General features: G+C 45.7%; 1 protein-coding gene and 1 long non-coding RNA gene across 9 annotated transcripts in view; both read right to left on the bottom strand.

Moving 5' to 3' along the window:
- Nucleotides 1–2,319: 2,319 nt before the first annotated feature.
- Nucleotides 2,320–5,119, bottom strand: LOC134810413 (uncharacterized). The gene is made up of 3 exons (XR_010158355.1): nucleotides 5,032–5,119; nucleotides 2,749–2,801; nucleotides 2,320–2,407 (listed from the first exon to the last, which is right to left on the bottom strand). It is a non-coding gene; the product is annotated as an uncharacterized LOC134810413 (long non-coding RNA).
- Nucleotides 5,120–10,870: 5,751 nt separating this feature from the next.
- Nucleotides 10,871–18,366, bottom strand: part of RAPGEF5 (Rap guanine nucleotide exchange factor 5) — a 240,791-nt gene continuing 233,295 nt past the window's right edge. For 3 of the 8 annotated variants that reach the window (XM_024357765.3, XM_024357763.3, XM_024357766.3), the window contains 2 exons: nucleotides 18,192–18,246; nucleotides 17,759–18,009 (listed from right to left, as the gene is read on the bottom strand). In XM_024357765.3, coding sequence (XP_024213533.2) covers nucleotides 17,849–18,009; nucleotides 18,192–18,246 — 216 coding nt within the window. In that variant the 3' untranslated portion in view covers nucleotides 17,759–17,848. Of the gene's footprint in view, nucleotides 15,098–17,758; nucleotides 18,010–18,191; nucleotides 18,247–18,366 lie in introns of those variants that run through there. The other 5 variants (XM_024357764.3, XM_024357769.3, XM_024357767.3 and 2 more) reach the window with 5 other exon arrangements.

The raw sequence follows: 18,366 nt of genomic DNA on the forward strand, positions 1-18,366 counted from the left end.
ACATAGCGACCCCGTGAACTAACTAAGGCATGCCTCCTCCCATCCTGTGATTCTGCATAGTCACAAAATGTTAGAAAATCCGACTCAGAGATGATGACTTGCCCAAGGTCACGGTGCCAGAAGGATGGTAGAGTGGGAGCAGAACCTGTGTTTCCTGACTCATACTCCAGGGATCTTTCTTTTCTTTTTTTCTTTTTTTTGGAGATGGAGTCTCACTCTGTCACCCAGGCTGGGGTGCAGTGGCGCCATCTCGGCTCACTGCAAGCTCCGCCTCCCGGGTACATGCCATTTTCCTGCCTCAGCCTCCCGAGTAGGTGGGACTACAGGTGTCTGCCACCACGCCCGGCTAATTTTTTGTATTTTTAGTAGAGACGGGGTTTCACCGTGTTAGCCAGGGTGGGTCGATCTCCTGACCTTGTGATCCACCTGCCTCGGCCTCCAAAAGTGCTGGGATTACAGGCATGAGCCACTGCACCCGGCTGGGATCTTTCAATTAGAGCTCTACATGAAATAAACTGAGGGGCAGAGGAAATAATGAGAGACGACTGGGCTCTTTTCAACATCTAGCCGAAGACACTAAAGCAGCTCTGAAATGCCAGCATTTGCACTGTTTAAAAAACCCAAAGATTGGGAACTTATTTTCTTAAAAGGAAAGAAGAGTAACACGGTCAAAAAGGAGTGTTTTCCGCATTGGGAGGGCTTTGTACTGGAAAGAAACGGAGGAACTGCCACATTTGGCACCCAGAAGGATGCTTTTTTTTTTTTTTCTGTGTGAATCCTCCCCACTCCCACCTCAGCCCACCCCGCAACAGTCAAGCTTTGGGTCCAAACCAATCTGGCATCTCTAAAATGGAAGCACTGTTTGGAGACAAAGTGGCCAGGCACTGCCGGCCAGAGAAAGGACAATGCCCCACACCCACGGCCTGCCCGCACTGAAATGCCTATTTATCTCCATTTTTATCGACATCTCTTGGCTTCCAGGCCCTGTTTGTGCTTTGTCCTTGGTCCTTATTGACCTATTGGATTCGGAGGGGAAGCTCAGCCGCAGGCAAATGGGTATTTTAATCCACAATGGAAAACATGGGTTCCTCTAGCGCCACTGGCAGCTCCCAGCATCTTGACCCTGACCTTTTCAGCAGCGTGTGGCCACACACTCTACCCAGGCCAAAGAACGAAAGGGCCCCAGGGCACACACTGGGGCCAAGAAAAGGAATTGAATGGTGGAATGTTGCTGACTTTTCCTTCTGGATCTGCCTTTGAGACTCTTGCATGGGGAAAAAAGGGTGAAGAAGGGGCAGAAACAAAGCTTAGTCTTTGTCTGATTCAGTCTTTGCACTCCCCCTGCCCCCTCCTCTGGCAGGCCATGGAGGCCACACCTGGCACACCTGGGTATGTTCCAGATGCTTATAAAGGTCCAGGGAAGCAGGGCTGCTCAGTCATTGTGAGGATCTGGGAAATTCTCAGTCCTCATGGGTTCTGTGAGCAGCCAAGGTGATCAGCCCTGACAGGATGGTCAGGATGGCAGTGAAGAGGCTTGATTGATTGACAGGTGAGCAGACGATGGGACTCTCGGCAGCCCTAATCAGCGAGAGAGTTGCTTCTGAGCACAGCTCAGCTAATGTCCCATGCTGTTCCGGAGCCTCAAGGAAGGATGGGCTGATGGTGGTCCCAGGCCTCCTAGACCAAGTGCAGCTGGCGCAGACCTCTGGCGTGGTTGACTCGGAACCTGTTCTGGGAACGTGAACTTGGATTCACCTTAGCAATAAGTGCTCAGGAATGTGTTGGAATTGCTGCCAGCTCCTGGGACAGGCAGACCCCAGAACACTGGAAGAGATCTGAAGCCCTGGCACCCCTACCAGCCCCATGGGCTCCACACTCAATCAAGCAGGTCATCGGTTATCTCTACCTTCACATGGCCTGGAAGCCCAGCAGGCAGGGTTTGCTCTGTGATGTGACAATGCTGCTGAGTCTCCTGTCACTCACCGCAGCACCTCTGCGTAGTAAACGGCGTCTTTCCTGGGTCTATGACAGTTACCATAGCTCTTCCAGGACCACAGAAGTACCTACCTTGTTCTGGTTTTGTGATCAACACTGATACCTAAATGTAAAGAAGGCAGCCGGTGCTTGAGGGGACATCTAGTGTATTGGGAGGTGAGGAGCAGGCCAACTAGTTCAGAGGCTCTGACTTGGTTGGAGAGGGGTAAACCCAGGTGTTACGAGGGTGCTTGGTTGGGGGGAATCTGGTGTAGGCTAGAGGGGCCAGTGCAGGTTTCCTGGGGGTGCTGAGACCTGGGGCATGAAGAAGAGTTACTTACGTGAGGAGGAGAGAGGAGATCCAGGCCAGAAAGTCCACATCCACTACACCAGAAGCTCCACCCGTTCCGGAACCACACTCCCTGGACTGGCTCTGGAATGTACACCCATGTTTAGCACAGCGCCTCCTAGTGTTCCCAAGTCCCCACTCGCTACTTGGCTGTTGAACAAATAAGCTCCAAGGTCTGGAGGTGAGTGCCTGAATGTTTTAGCTGGGCTGGAGTGGACCTGAGGAAGGTGTCCCCTGGGGTGTGGGGCAGGGACAGGGAGCAGAAGCCAGAGGTGAGGCTGGGGAAGGACAGTGGCTGGGAAGTTGCTTTTGGACACTTGCACTTTCTCCTGAGGGCCAGCGGTCGGAGTGGGGGAAGACTGGAGACCTGCTTCTCCATCCTTTCCCTGCCCTCACTTTCTTCATTTTCTTAGGAGCCAACAGACCTGTGCAAACCTCAGCTTTCCCCCGTTCAGCTCCTTTTCCATCTTCTTGATTTCTGTATTTTAAAAAAAACAAGGCTGCATTATATTGTAGGAGAACAATAACCCACTGGACCACATCCTGGTAAGGAAGAGCTGCAAAGCCATGGCCTCATCACTGTAGACGTAAGCTTCCAACAGTGCCCCAGTGTGGCATTTGATTTAACTCAGCCCTTCAAAAACATGCGTTTCTGACTTAAATTCTGCACACCATCACCATATCCCCAGCAGATGTCGCTAACGTCTCACATTTTGGTCATGCCAGCAGCACGCATCTCAGGCAACAAATATTTATTAAGCAGCGAATGTGCATTGTGCGCCCGGCTGAGCACTTTGTAGATAAAAATTCCTGGGGCATGACCCAGGACATGAAGAAAAGTTACTTAAGTGAGGAGGAGAGAAGAGATCCAGATCATTTTTTGATGACAAAAGAAGGTAACATAAAAAAATAATGGACCGTCTGAAAAGTTCTTTCCCATTGAGGTACAAGTTTGTTTCTGGCTATGCAATGTGAAATTGGAATTGAATGTCTGGGACCACCTCAAAGCTTGTTTCAAAGGCCTATTACTACGTGTCTTTTAGACAGATTTTATTTCAGCTTGCCTAATTGAAGCCTCTGGAATCTCTAATGACAGAAGTGTAATTCATATTTCTACATTTCTTCTGGAAAGGAAGGCCCGAATGAGAAGGCAGCACTAAACAAACTGTGAAGTCAAAGTTGAAGTATGGTTGCTAGAGGAAGAGTGTCGAGAGCCCCATGAGGTGGTTGCCCTCTGAGATGGCTTGTTGCCCAAGTGGGTGGTGTCTATTTGGTTGGACTTGAAGAGGTTCTGTGCATCGAAGTTGCTCCACATGGCTGTGCTGACAATGCTTGGAGCTTGGACCTGGAGGTTTGAAGCATCATTATTTAGCAAGTATTCATCCAGCACAACACCCCAGCTCATAGAATGGCTTTGACTGGTGAAATCCCAGATGTGGATGATGTAGAAAGTCCCCTAAATCAAGCACACAAGTCAGACTTGGTACAAAGAGACTATTGTTAGTTCCAATCCATGTCTATCTAGTGGACATCTCAAACCAAATATGTCCCGAACTGAGTTCCTGCTATTCTCCTTCAAACCTGCCATCTCCAAGGTCTTTTTCATTGCAATTAGTTGCAATTCCATGGTTTCAGCTGGTCAAACCAAAAATCTTGTGGTTAACTCTTAACTTTCTCTTTCTCCATATCTAATTTATCAGCAAACCATATCAGATGTATCTTCCTAAATATATCCAGAATGACTCTATGTCATATCACCCCATGCCACCACCTGGTGGAAGTCACCATGGTATTTGCTTGTATTATTGCAATAAGCTCACTGATTTCCCTCCTTCCACCTTTGCCCCTATTTGGTCTGAAATTCAGTAGCCAGAGTGGTCATGTCCTTCTCTGCTTAAAATCTTCCACTGGTTTCTCATCTGACTTAAGGTAAACATCAAGGCTCCATGTGATCTGGCCCCAGTTATCGCTGACCTCCTCTGCTTCTCTTCCTTTCCTGACTGGCTCCAGCTGCACCAGGATCCTCGTTGGTTGCTGAACTCCAAGGGGCACACTCGACACCTTTGCACTTGATGTTCCCTCTGCCCAGAATGCTTTTCCCCCAGGGATTTGCATGGGTGGGTCCCTCACTTCCTTCAGGTCTTCCCAGCAAAGCTACATGAGTTTCTCGGGGCTACTGTAACAAAATACCACAGGCTGGGTGGCTCAAACAACAGAAATGTATTGCTTCACAGTTTTGAAGGCTGAAAGTCTGAGATCAAGGTGCTCGCAGGGTCTGTTGCTTTTGAGGGCTGTGAAGGAAAGGTCTGCTCCAGGTACTCCCCTCCATCCCCCACCCCCAGCATGAGTGGCCACCTTCATGCTCACATGGGTGTTCTCCCTGCCTGTGTCTGTCTCCAAATTTCCCTGTTAGGAGAACACCAGTCACATTGGATTCAGGCTCACACTAAAACCTCATTTTCAGTTGATTACCTCTGTGAAGACCCTATCTCAAAAAAGGTAATATTCTGAGGTATCAGAGATTAGGACTTTAAATATTAAATTCTAGGGGGACACAGTTAAATTCATAATAAATACCTTCCCTAGTTACCCTACTTAAGATCCCACCCAGTTAGGGAGGCTGGCACTCCCTAATGCCCTTCCCTGCCTTAGCTTTTTTGCTCTTGAGAACCTTATTACCATCTAATGTGCTGCTACATGTTACTTACCTGTTTTGTTTATGGCCTTTCTTTTTCCTTGGATCAAAGGTCCATGAAGAAGAGGTCTTTGCCAGGCGCAGTGGCTCACGCTTGTAATCCCAGCACTTCAGGAGGCCGAGGTGGGCAGATCACGAGGTCAGGAGTTTGAGACCAGCCTGGCCAAGAGACCAGTCTGGCCAATATGGTGAAACTCCGTCTCTACTCAAAATACAAAACTTAGCCAGGCATGGTGGCAGGTGCCTGTAGTTCCAGCTGCTCCGGGGGCTGAGGCAGAAGAATTGCTTGAACCCAGGAGGCGGAGGTTGCAGTGAGCCAAGATGGCGCCATTGCACTCCAGCCTGAGCCACAGAGTGAGACTCTGACACACACACACACACACAAAAGAAGTAGGGGGGTCTTTGTTCATAGTTGTTTTTCCATCACCTAGAATAGTACCTGGCATACAGTAGATGATCAGTACTTAGGATAGAAGATGGAGCTGATGAGGGCCACTGTAGACTAATGTGAATGAGCTAATATTACCAGGTAGAGAGAGGTGCGGGGGGCGGTCAGCTATTGGTTGATTTAAGGAAGAAAAACACCATGCAAGTATAACATGGGGCCCAGGGTGAACCATCCCTTTTTTGGCCTCTCCTGCTTTTACAATGGGGACTTCAACTCAACCCAGGCCTCAGAGTGCAGGCTCTGCCCTTTAGCTTGCAGACTGCGTTCTAAATGAAAGCAGAGATTTCCTCCAAGCACAGAGCACACCACAGAGCACAGTGGACAGCCTGCTGTTTTCAGGCCCTTGTCAGAAATGATGACGCTTCCATGTGGCAAACCGGCAGCTCAAGGTTTGGAAGGGGAGCTGCTGTTCAGGGATTCCTGGCCTGGAGTCCCTGCAGAGGGCCAGCAGGGAAAGGAATGGGGTGGCATCTAGCAAGAGCGCTTTGCCCAGTCCTCAGAGAAGTTGTGGCCCAAGGTCTAGTCAGCATTTTTGCCTCCAAACACAGGAATAATAATAACATGAATACTAACAGGAGTATTATCCCAACTTGGCAAGCTATAGGAAGATACCTTCATGCAGATAAATGAGCCAATACTTAGGGAGCCATTGCTTTGTCCTGGCATTGTGCAAGGCATGAGGGGATTCCAAAAGGAAATCTCTCATATTCGTATTTCACTTTAGCATGAACAAAGAACTCGCACATGCATTGTCCATTTCATTCTCACAACTGCCCTGTGATAGAAATGTTCTATTATCTTGTTTGACAAGAAGGGGAATGAGGATAAGAGAAGTCAAATGACTTACCCACAGCCATGTATATTCAATGATTGAGGAAAAATGTGGGTACACATCTTCTGGCATGCATCCTGTATTAATAATAACAGGCCGGGCGTGGTGGCTTATGCCTGTAATCCCAGCACTTTAGGAGGCTGAGACTGGAGGATCGCTTGAGCACAGGAGTTTGAGACCATCCAGAGCAACATAGCGAGATCTCTTCTCTTAAAAAAAAAAAAATATATATATATACACACACACACATACATACATATAAGCCCAGTGTGGTGGTGCTCACCTGTAGTCCTAGCTACTCAGGAGGCTGAAGCTAGAAGATCCCTTGAGTCCATGAGTTCAAGGCTGCAGTGAGCTAAGATCATGCTGCTGAACTCCACTGTGGGTGACAGAGTGAGACCTTGTTTTTAAACACACACACACACACACATACACACACACACACACACATAAAGTATCACTAATTGGATGTGAACTATGTACCAGGCACTGTATTTCACACTTTATATGCACTTTCTCATTTTACTTTTCACACAACCTTGTGAGGTAGGGAGCATTTTATGAGATGCAGAAACAGCAGTGAAGAGCAAGGTAGAAACTTTCGCCAGTTTTCCCAGCTCTTGATAACGGAAGGTGGTTCCTGAAAGAGTAGCAGGTGCAATCGGCTGCAGGAATTCAGATAAGAGATGGGGGCAGGGGCTCGATGTCAGATGGGTCATCCAGGAGGGCTTCAGAGTGCACCAATCCTTATTTGGTAGGTAGAGAAGGAGTTCTGGGCACACTGTGTCGAGTGGGCAGAGAAGGGACAGGCCAGACCTGAGTGCTGGGGCCCGGCAGGGAGGCTGGGAGATGAGACAGGATGGGGCTGCACAGCTGGAGGCCAGGAGGACAGTGAGGAGCCAGGCAGACCAAGTCCCTACCATTAAGGAGGCAGTAGCCAGCTTGGCACTTGGCAGCATGCCCTGATGCATTGATTCCAGGGGCTTTTCTGTTTGTTTATTGCAGGCATTCATCCCTGGTAGGACTGTGGAGTCAGCAGTGGGCACAGGACAGGGAAGGGGTGAGGTGTTCCTTTCCGGCATCCTCCCACGGCCTTTTCCCTTCCAGCTTCTGAGGCCTAGCCCAGGTCAACTGAATACAAAGAAGCATGAACTGTTCTTATTTCCTACATTAGTCAAGTCACTTAAAAAAAAAAACAACACCAAAAAACTAATTAGTTCTGGCAACTGCAGGTCTACACCAGCTTTCCTAACCACCGTGAGCTGAAAGGGTCTTAAAAGTCTCCTGAGACGGCTGTCATCTGATTTCTGGATTGCCCTTGCAACCATCTCTGCTGGTTGATTTCGGGTCTGTTTGCACATCTCTGATGGGGAAGAGCTCATTGTCCTGAAGGCAATTCTGGTGGCCTGGGCTCCTCTAGTTAGGGCCAAGACACACACACACACACACACACACACACACACACACACACACACACACACACTTACACAGAGGTATATATGCATCCTTCTCAGTCTGGCCTCAAGATTTCCCACCTTGAAAGGGACTTGAGAGTTGAGACACCACAGCCCTGTTGTTGCTGTAGAACTTGGGAAGGGCAGGGCGCGGTGGCTCATGCCTGTAATCCCAGCACTTTGAGAGGCTGAGGCGGGAGGATTGCTTGAGCCCAGGAGTTTGTGACCAGCCTGGGCAACATGGCAAGACCCCATCTCTACAAAAAATACAAAAATTAGCCACGCATGGTGGTACACACCTGTAGTCCCAGCTACTTAGGGGGCTGAGGTGGGAAGATCACCTGAGCCCGGGGAGGTTGAGGCTGCAGTGAGGCATGAGCTGTGATCATGTCACTGCACTCCAGCCTAAGTGACAGAGTGAGACCCTATCTCAAAAAAAAAAAAAAAAAAAGAACTTGAAGAACTTGGGCAGCAGCTCTTGCCGCTGTCTCAAGGCTTCCAGGTGGGCTAATTGCTTTAATTGCTTTTGAGACTTCAATGTCTTTGCCCTTTGTTGATGTTGTTGTTTTGTTTTTTGGCCGGGACCCCAAGAACAAGGTGACCAGTAGAGGGATTTTCTCAGGAAGTGATTTTCACTCAAGTTGGGAACTTTCACACAACTTGGGAACTTCCAGATGTCTGTGAGTAAGAGGGGCCTTCCAGAGACAAGGGTACACTATTACTTCCCATGGTGGCATTTCGGGCAAGCCAGCCTCTGAGGCTGGGACTGCTGTTCAGGGTCTTCCAGGGAGAGGAAAAGTCCAACCAGGAGAGCTTGGCGTTTCTACCCACCCATTTCCAGGTTGGAAACCTGGGAATATAGGAACCACCCTGAGATAATGGCGTGAATCCCCAACAGGGGAGCTTGTTCTTTTAGGGGAAGATTTCCAGACCTGTTGAGATCTTCTTCATGGTGTGGCTGTAGCAGAAAATAATGGTGACATGATATGGCTAGACAGGGGGGACTTGGTTTACCCTGGTTCACAAGTGTCACGTGAGGGGAATTTGGAAGTTCCTTAACTCCAGGCTGGAGGGAGAGCAGTGGACTCAGAAGGTGGCTACAGAGTCTACTATGGGACTGCCGTGGTGAGCAGTGACATGACCTTGTGGCAGAAATGCCCATAAAGCTAACCATAGGGTACTGTCTGAATTCCCAACACTTGGAAGACCCCCATCCCTAGGATAAGGATGGATGATTAGAAGCCACAGTGGGGCCAAACACAGGCCGAGTTTCTCCTGGGCAGGAGAAACAAAATAAAGAAATGCGACTGGACCCAGCTCTGAGTCTGGCTGGATCAGGGATCTGAGTGCGTTCCCCAGGAGCCCTGCACTAGCTCAGTCCTCAGGATGCCACTTTCTGCCTAGAAAGTCAGCCCTGCTGCTTAGGTGCTGGGAAGGGGAACTGCTATGGCTCTGTTTAGGCAAGAGAAATTCCTGCTGCCTTCAGTAACAGGAGTACTTCAGTAAAGAACATCAGCAAGTCTAATGCTTTAGGAATCTCATTTGTTGAAAGTAGTGAATGAAGAGCAAAGGCTCATGGGGTATTCAGAAGACCTCAGACAAAAAACCTCATACGCAACCTCATGCCTTGAGTAGGATTCTGTTGCTAGTGCACCAGGGCCAGGACCAGAAGTTTCATTTTGAGTTTTGCGTTTTGCTAACAAGAACAGGCTTCTGAGTTCACGGGAGCCCTGTGCATCTTCCCAGTACCAGCTATCCCACTCGAAATGGAAGAAAATCTCATCACATCCTTAGCAATGGGTATTTCTCTTTCTTTCCTATTCCCTTCCCAAGCTGGAGCCTAGGGCTTCTTCCCATTCTCCCTTCATCTCCTGCATTCTCCAGGTTCCAGGAGGACCCCATGGGGTCAGCCCCTACAGATGAAGTGATTTAGGGATCAGGACTTCTCTCTGCTTCCAGTGGCTGCCTTAGAGACAATGCCCTTGTGTTTTCTCTTCCCATTTCCCCTTGTTTCACAGAAGTGCCACTTCCTGGTGATTAAAAACCCAAGAAAATTATCTTCAGGTCTTCTTTCCCATTTCTCATAAAAAGCCAAGCCCTTTGCATGGATGTGCGACAACAGGTGGCTTCATCCACGAGGTACTGTGCTGAGCCAATACTGCCGCCCACAAGTGGACAGAGGGAAAGGGCAATTTGTCAAGAAAAGATTGTCCTGAGAGACTGTATTAGTCAGCTGAGGCTACATTCTGCTGAGTAAGAAACCACTACCAGACCTCAGAGACTTCTAGTGATGATGTCTGATTTCTCACTCAAGTTAGACGTCGTTCACAAGCCAGGACTCTGCTCCATGTTTCCTGTGATCCAGGACCCAGGCTGACAGGGGTGCCTTCATCTGGAGCAGGGCAGGTCTCACAGCACAGTAGGCATGGCAGGTGCAGGCTACCTCATAAAGCTTCCACAGACATGTCTCCCCATTTTTCACTGGACAGAGCAAGACACTGGGCCACTCCTGGGTTCAAGAAGGTGAGGTTTATAATCCCCCTGCAAGGGGGAGATGGACACATGCCAAAGGCCAAACTTGACCTTGATGGGCAAGATGTACAAATTTCCTGTTTATACAGAGAGAAGATGCTGAACACTCACACAGTCTGCGCTAGTGTATATACCGCCTGGCATCCCACTGCCCCAGAGCATCCTTATTATCCCTGTGCTGCTCCATCCACTCATGGCTCTTCCGCTGTCAGGACCTCTATCCTGGGCCCCGGGCATCACCACTGGGCTGGTAGCTGCACTCAGTATCTGGGCTGGTGAGGGACAGTTCCTGGTCCTGCTCAAGTAGGGTGAGGCAATGACAATGGTTGCCAGATTCCCCAGATTTCAGACTCTGAGAACACTGATGCAATTTCCAAAATAGGGTGTTTAGGTTCTGCAATAACCCAATGGCAGGATAAGCGATTTAGGCTTCTATGGGCTGCCTGAGAACCTCTTCATCTACTTGTAGCTCTTTCAGTGAGCAAATGACTTCTGAGTTCCAACCCCCTGAGCATCATATGCTGCCAGAACAGAGCTATTTAATCCACACACATCACAGAGAAAGCAAGAAACTAAGAGGCATGAATAGTGTCTTTAACATAGTCTCATATTTGGAAAAGCAGTTTTAAAAAAACAATTGAAAATACAAGATAAGGTAAGGGTTACTTATATAAGTTTTAACCTTATATTGCTTGGCCATTTTTACATATAAATTATTGCTTACTAGCTTCGATAAATACACAGCACAGTCATATATATATATATTATATATATACACAGAGGCAGAAAGCATGGAATATGGGAAAGAAAACACTGTTAATGGCAATTCTGGTAACTCAACAAATGTTTCATATTTACCAGTTCTTTAAATGGTGGAAAACTACCAAGTGTAGTCCCTGAGAAGTTAGGTAGACACCCTGATGGCGGGTTCTCTATCTTCTAATTGTTAATGCAAGCTGACAATATCACAGCAGCCCTAATTAATGATACATTAAAAGGCAAGATTTCTTGCTTCAGGTCACTGATTTCATCCCAGTATTTAATAACAGTGTAATACGAATACAATAAATAGACTATGCAAATAAATATTACTCTGCTAAAAAATGTTTAGTATATACAGCTTTGCTTTTTACAGTAATACATTTGCATCTAACTTTTTGGCAATTTTTAAAAACTTCCCCCCCGCCCCCCCACCAGTTTTAAGCAAAACTGGCCCACTCGCTAAGAAGCAGGCTGAAATTTTAAGGACATGTTTTTGAAACATTTAAAAGAAATCCTGTGTTGGACCACTGCAGAAGACCCGATCGCCCCCATTTTAATGTTTTTGTCCAGTTTCTGAAAAGCCTGGATTGGCTGCGCCATTTAGGAACATTCCGTTCCGGATCTGCGGTGTCTGTGCTGGCTAGAACAGACTTGCAGGGCTGGGATATGGGTAGCAGTGAAAGCCCAGCTCCAGGGATAAGAAGTCATCACTGGTACTCTCTCTTTCATGCCACGATTTCTCCTCCACTCAGAGGCAAGTATATATTCATGCAGCATCCTCTCCCTGTGGACTAGGCAGTGTGAGCACTGACCTTATCCACAGGCTTCTAAATTGGGTGTATGCTCCACACTACCTGTTTGTGGTTCTCGGTCTAGGGAAATGAATTTATTCTAAACATAATTAAGGAAACTAGAAAAAAGTGAATGCAGGTCATGTGTATCATTGTAATCATTTGGCAATTATACAGATGACAAAGAGCAAATTCAAAACACCACACTCTAGGGAACACCTGCAAATGTGTATGTAAAAAAAAATTTTTTTTAATAGCAAGGTTGTGATTTTGCCTACGGGGTCCTGCATTCTGCTGTCTTGTGCTAACTTCTAAGCAGGGCTAGTTTGCTGGAATGCTGACGAATCCAAAGACCCACAGGACTGTCTGAGAGTTGTGCTGTAACAAAAAGAGCCCACTTAGAAGTGCCCCTGCACCACCTGGTGCCGAAGGTGCCAGATTACGTAAGATTTGCAGAGTGAGCGAAGATTTTATGCAATAATAAAACTCCAAATGAGAGCTGGCAAAGAGCTTAGCCATCTTCTAGACCACGCTTCTAGCCAGAACAAACCCTATTCTGAAGAGGCCTTGGTGAATATCCAGAGAGGGTGCATGGCCCATCCTATTAACAAGGAGCACTCAAGCCCCACCACTGTCCACCAGTGAACAGCTCAGATTCCTTAGAAAGAGCTTTCTGTTGAGTAAAATCTGGTTCTCACAATTCGGGCTTGAATTCTTTAATTCCAGATCTAAGATTCTGCAAAGCTTTGGAAGCTTCTGAGAGCTGCTGCCTGGCAAACCTCTGGAGACAGTTGTTAAACTTCAGAAATATGCAGAGATTTTAGACATTCAGAAGACAAGGATGGAAAAGCAAATCTTGACTGCACAAAATCCTCCCTTCCCTCTGCTACCCCTAGGACCACCTAACCACGGCTGGAGGAATTGGTGAACAAGCATCATTTTCTCCCCAGCCAGTTTACACCCATGTCATGTGAGATACTCTGAAGTCACTGTACAAAATGCATTTAAATACCACATTTGTGTAGCTTCATCTGGCTTGGTGGGCATATCTGACTTGGGGTCTGAGCAGCATGCAATATGCTGAAATAGTTCTCCATGGAAAATTAGTCCCCTAAAGGTAATGTTCTACTAGGAGCAATGTAGTTCTAATGTAAATAAAAATCCAAATTTTGAAACACAGAAACAATGTCAGGATGGCCTTATATGATTACACTGGCCAAACCTTAGTCCAGGGCATAGGAAAAAGGTGAGAACACGTGCTTGTGCTGTAAGCCCATGCTATTGTTAGTAACTGCGTGAGGAGGGCTTTGGAGGGTTTGCTCAGCCCAGCCGTGAGGGAAGTCTGCTCTCCGGTTCTCACGGCTCTGGTGTCCTGTGGGCCACATTGCATGACGGCAGCATGCAGCATTTCTCTGAATCGACCAGCCCTGGAGGATGCCCTTCTATAAAACCCTGTAAATGTTCAGGACTGAAATTTTACATGCTGGGCCAAACTAAGTCTCTCTCAAAGTTCCCCCAAACCTTCTCTCCACATGGTTCCTTCCAGCAGTATCTCAAGCTCAGTGTGGTTCCTGAGCCCAGGAAACAGCACTGCTATAAAGATGTCAAAAAGCATTGGACACGCCTCAGTAATGAGGATGAATGAGGCGTTGATGAGACAAAAAGGAAACAGGTCTGTGTGGGCATGAAAGAGATGAACAGGCAGGAAGAGTGAGAAGTGCACCAAGACTCCTGCATTTGGAAAATGAAGGGACCAGGCCCTTGCATTTTAGCAAGGTGACAAGTATCTAGCAGGCAGGGGTGGATTTCATTATTTTGACCCATAGGCTGTTTTGTTCATGTGAAGGTTGAAAGAAATCCTCTAACCAGTCCTTGAAAATATCAAGAGGTCTTATTTGCTACAGGAGCCTCAATTGGTAAAAATGGGAATAATAAGAAAAGATTTTAGAAGACTCAGATTTTGAAAAAAAAAAAAAAAAAAAGGCAAATTATAGAAAGGCTCCCTGCTTTGGCTGGTAGTTGGACTATAGGACTTCTAAGTTGCCAACATTAATCAGACATTTGGCTATTTCAGGGCATTTTTCATTTGCCAAAACACTAGTAATTACCACTATCTTATTACCTAGAGAGTGCTAAGTGCTTCACTCATTAAATGTCACTTAACCTCCCTGCACTGGCTGCTGTCATTCCATAGTGTGGGCAAGGAGCCTGTATGAGGTATGCAAAATGCATCATCAGGCACAAGAATGCAGACTTTTGTGACTCTGTCACCTCAGTAAGCAGTTGGTGAGTGTTTGCAATGTGTCAGGCACTGTGCTTTTTCAAAATCATATTATGTCCAATAAAAGATGAGAGCCTGCTTACAAGTATAAAGAAAATCCCCAGAAATTAAACAATGAGTCAATTTCTTAAAGATTACTATTTTTCCTTACTGGCAAAGCAACTTCATCTACCTTGCCTATAGCTGCAAATCAGTTGTACAGAAACTAATTTCACCTGCAAGCATGTGTCAATAGTTGATTGTGGTGCAAAGTGATGCACACCTTGACATTGTTCATCTGCCCATCAGAGCATGGATGCTAGCTGCAGTCCTCACTAACTCCCTAGACACAAGTGGCTTTTGGTGATGTCACAGGTTGTATCAACAGAAACCTCTCCTCCCTGGAGATCTAGAGATGCTGTCTCTGTCATCAGGTGTTCAAAAGAATGACTTCTTTGACAGCTTATGGACAGTAATCTAAAACTAGGCAAAGTAAAAACTCCTTCCTGTTTCATGCACGCTCTTAATGAAATATTTGGTCATTGCATGTCAAGACGTTGTCTTGTCTTGATGCTGGCACATCTCATATTGAAAACTGGACTGGATCAACGATGTGATCATAAGAAACCAGCCTTCTCCATCTCAAGAATGCTTCTGACTCTCCTTCTGCCTTCTTGTCCCGAGAGTAGCATGGAGAAACCTCTCCCCCTCTCTGGTGGCTGACATCACTTCCTGAACACACTTTGGCTGGCTTTCCTGTGAATGTCTTGGGTTATACTGATAAAACTCAGCAACTTCTTTTCTCACAGGAAAGCAACGTGCTTGGCATAGACATTCCCGTAGCTCAAAGTGCTGCAGATACAGGGGAGGTGAGGCAGTGGGGCTCACACCCGAGGCTCGATCCTGTGTGAGAGCTCAAACAGAGCCTGCTGGCTGTCAATGACATACAGGTGATTAACATAGGACTTTAACTCTTGATGCTCTTTTGGAGACAGGTCACCTGTTGTTTAGAGGGGGAAAAAAGACAATCTCAGGAGAGCAGTAATGCTGTATCTACATACCAACAAAACCCCACACTAAGGCTGAGTAAATGTACCAGGTGGGTTCTCATTAGTCAGAATCCCATAAGAGGTGTCCTTGTCCTACAGTAGAAATGCTTTTTCAGCTCAGAATGGATTCCTCAGGTCAGGCAATCAGACTGGCAGGATACTTATAGCATTTATTACCTAACATTGTATATTATTTAGAAATTACGTTATTATCTCATTCCACAGATGGGGAAACTGAGCACAGTCACGCAGCAAGTTAACTGTCACAGCCAGGATTCGGACCCAGGACAGATGGTTCCTGAGTCCTTTTAGGTAGCCTTTTACAGCAGTTACCTGTTTAAATGGCCAGCACTGGGTCCTATATCTCAGTCTAGAAGCGTTGAAAATCGCTGATAATGTATTTAGCATATGAATGCAATCACTCTTTTTCTGTTGTTTAGATTTTGTACAATTCTTTGGTATTCTCATTTTTTGGAAAAAAAAATTTAATGGAGCAACTGAATGAACAGATACAACAGAACAGACTCTAAGATGTGGTTAACAGACGAAATAGCTTCAGAAAGTATGTGTATGGACTAAAGTCTACCCAGAGAAGGACAAGACAAGGGGCTTTTCCACTCACATATCTAGGGCAGTCATGGAATCGAGGGGCCAAAGGAGGCTTTAGTGCACTGTGAACACATCCACACCCTGCTAGCGTCCGTGCTGATAAGGAACCAGGATGAAGCAGCATGAACCACGAGGCAAGCCCGTGCACCATAGTCAAACACACACACACACAAGCAAACCATTTGAGGCTGGGGAACACTGGCCAAACTGCACTACAGTAAAACAATGGAAAGGTGAGTGGCGAAGACATCATATCCTGTTGCTTTGTAGATTATGCATGGGACAGGCAGGGTGAGCTGCTGGAGCTCAGTTTGAGCAGAGGGAAGGGAAATGCAGGAGGCTGAGCATTTTCTTATAGCATTTTTTTTCTCTTGGTGAAACCCCCTTTTTTCTCCTCTATAACAAATGCATTTTATGAGGAAATAATTTAAGACCTGTATGACATGGGTGGCTTATAATTCTTAGGTTTAATAGAAACAAGGCTTCCTGGTTTTAGCAAGTAAACACACTAGGAGTTAAAGTTTATACCATCCCACCTGTTTGTAAGTAACAAAAAGCTGTTTTATTCCAGAATGCCTTCTCTGGAAGACGTTGAGGAAGTTAAACATTGGTTTGGATAACACGATGCTACAAAGGTAATTTTATGTTAATTTTCAAGCCTTAAAAAGATGGCACAATGAATGGTTCTAACCATGGCAACTGACATTTGCATGACACTTTATAATGCATAAGTGACTTGATTAACATTTTCATATTTTATCCCAAATGCTGACATTGGTTTACTATGCTCATATAAACTGCTAAAATGAATTCGGATAATTCAGTTCCCAAACCAATTTTTTAAAGATACTGTATATAAATATTAGAACATAAACTGGCTTGATAGTTACTTAAATTTCTCCTTTGCTTAGTGCCACACAGAGGGTTGCTCTCTGATGAGTGGGAGGTTCAAGGCAGGTTCAAGGCAGGTTCAAGGCCACACAAGTTAGTATAACTATCACCTTCCTGTCTATACTTGGAGCATATATAAACTAGAGTTCCTTGGTTAAGTGAGACTGATATCTTAGAATTAGCTGAATCCCCAGTAAACACTTGGGAAGCAAAGGAGGATAAAAGCAATACGAAGCTGCACTCATCAGCATTATGCTTATACATTTCAGTCAATCTCTGTGGTGATGTTATGATTACTATTTTTATTGTAACTGCATTGCGCTTGTATGCTTGATGAAGAATTATATAGGTATATTAAAGTGGTACTAATTGATGTGAATATTTAGAAAATTAGGTCCTGTATTTATAAGTCTCCTTCTCAAAGAGAAAACATAATCCACACAGAAGTCCAGTTCCTAACTTACTTTGTTGGGGGACAATATTGCCAGCCTAGACCAGCACTGAACAGAAAAAAATTCTTAAGCAGGTGTACTCAATTGTTAGCAGTACTTTTCTTGAGAAGTAGGACTCTGATTTTCTACTTTATATATACTTCTATATTGTTGAAAAAATTGCTTTACAATGGGCATGTCTTACTTAAAAAATGAAGTTGAACTGAGTGGTTGCCTTTGATTAATTTATAATTATTGAACTCAATTTTCTACTTTTTATTACCCTTTGTATCCACAGGATCTGTAGAGGGCAAAAGAGAGGGCAAGGAGGTAAGGCAGACTCAGTCTGAATAATGGCTAAATAAGTGAATCTCTCTGAGTCTCTGCTTTTTGTTCTACACCTACAGGGTTAATAATCCCCATTTGCTAGGACTGATGTTAGGATTCCATTGCCCATGTGAAAGCTCCTTCAACTCAATGAAGTTGATTTCCTTCCTTCCTGCAATGTTCTAACACCACTTAAACATAGTATAAATTATGGCTGAGATTTAAAAAGGAACAAATATTCCTACATACATTAGTCTCAGTGGGGATTCTACAAAAGTGCTCAGAACCACACTTTTGCAGCTGAAAGGCAGCTCCAGACAGGAAGTTTTTGTTGGAGAGGAGAAAAGATTCTGGAAGGCTGCTTTAGGCACTTTTACAAGCTATAGTCCTATTCCAGGAAGGCTCCACGCAAAGAGGTTAGGGACAAGGTCACCCCTGCTAAACTCACCAGTGATTTTGAGCCAATGGACAAGCAAAGCAAGACACTGTGGGGACAGGAGTCAGCGGGAGTTGCAGGGAGGAGGTTTCTGAGTGTGTAAAGTCACTCTTCACAGCATAAACTTGCTGCCATGAGGGGATAATAATCTGCCATATCTTGTCTTCCTCTGCATCCCAAACATGCAGTGAGGAAACAAAGAGACAATCTACTATATATATACAATATGCATATGTATATACATATGATACTTTTCAATCTGTTTAAATTGATTACCACCCAATACTTGTGACCACAGTTGGTACCAACGTAGAGTCAATTTACATTCCGCACCTGACTTCAATTACTCACCAAACTGGTTAGTCCTGCAGTGTCTCAGGGTTCGGACAGTGTCTGCGATCATATGCTGTAAAGTAGAACAGGAAACACATCAATGGAAGGGTCGTTGAGGGTGTTACTGAAGAAGCAGTGCCTGCTAGGATGGAAGGATAATCTAGCACTCTTGGCTGTAAAGAGAAGAACTGTA

The sequence above is a fragment of the Pan troglodytes genome, chromosome 6 (genome assembly GCF_028858775.2).
Source record: "Pan troglodytes isolate AG18354 chromosome 6, NHGRI_mPanTro3-v2.0_pri, whole genome shotgun sequence".
Classification (NCBI taxonomy): domain Eukaryota; kingdom Metazoa; phylum Chordata; class Mammalia; order Primates; family Hominidae; genus Pan; species Pan troglodytes.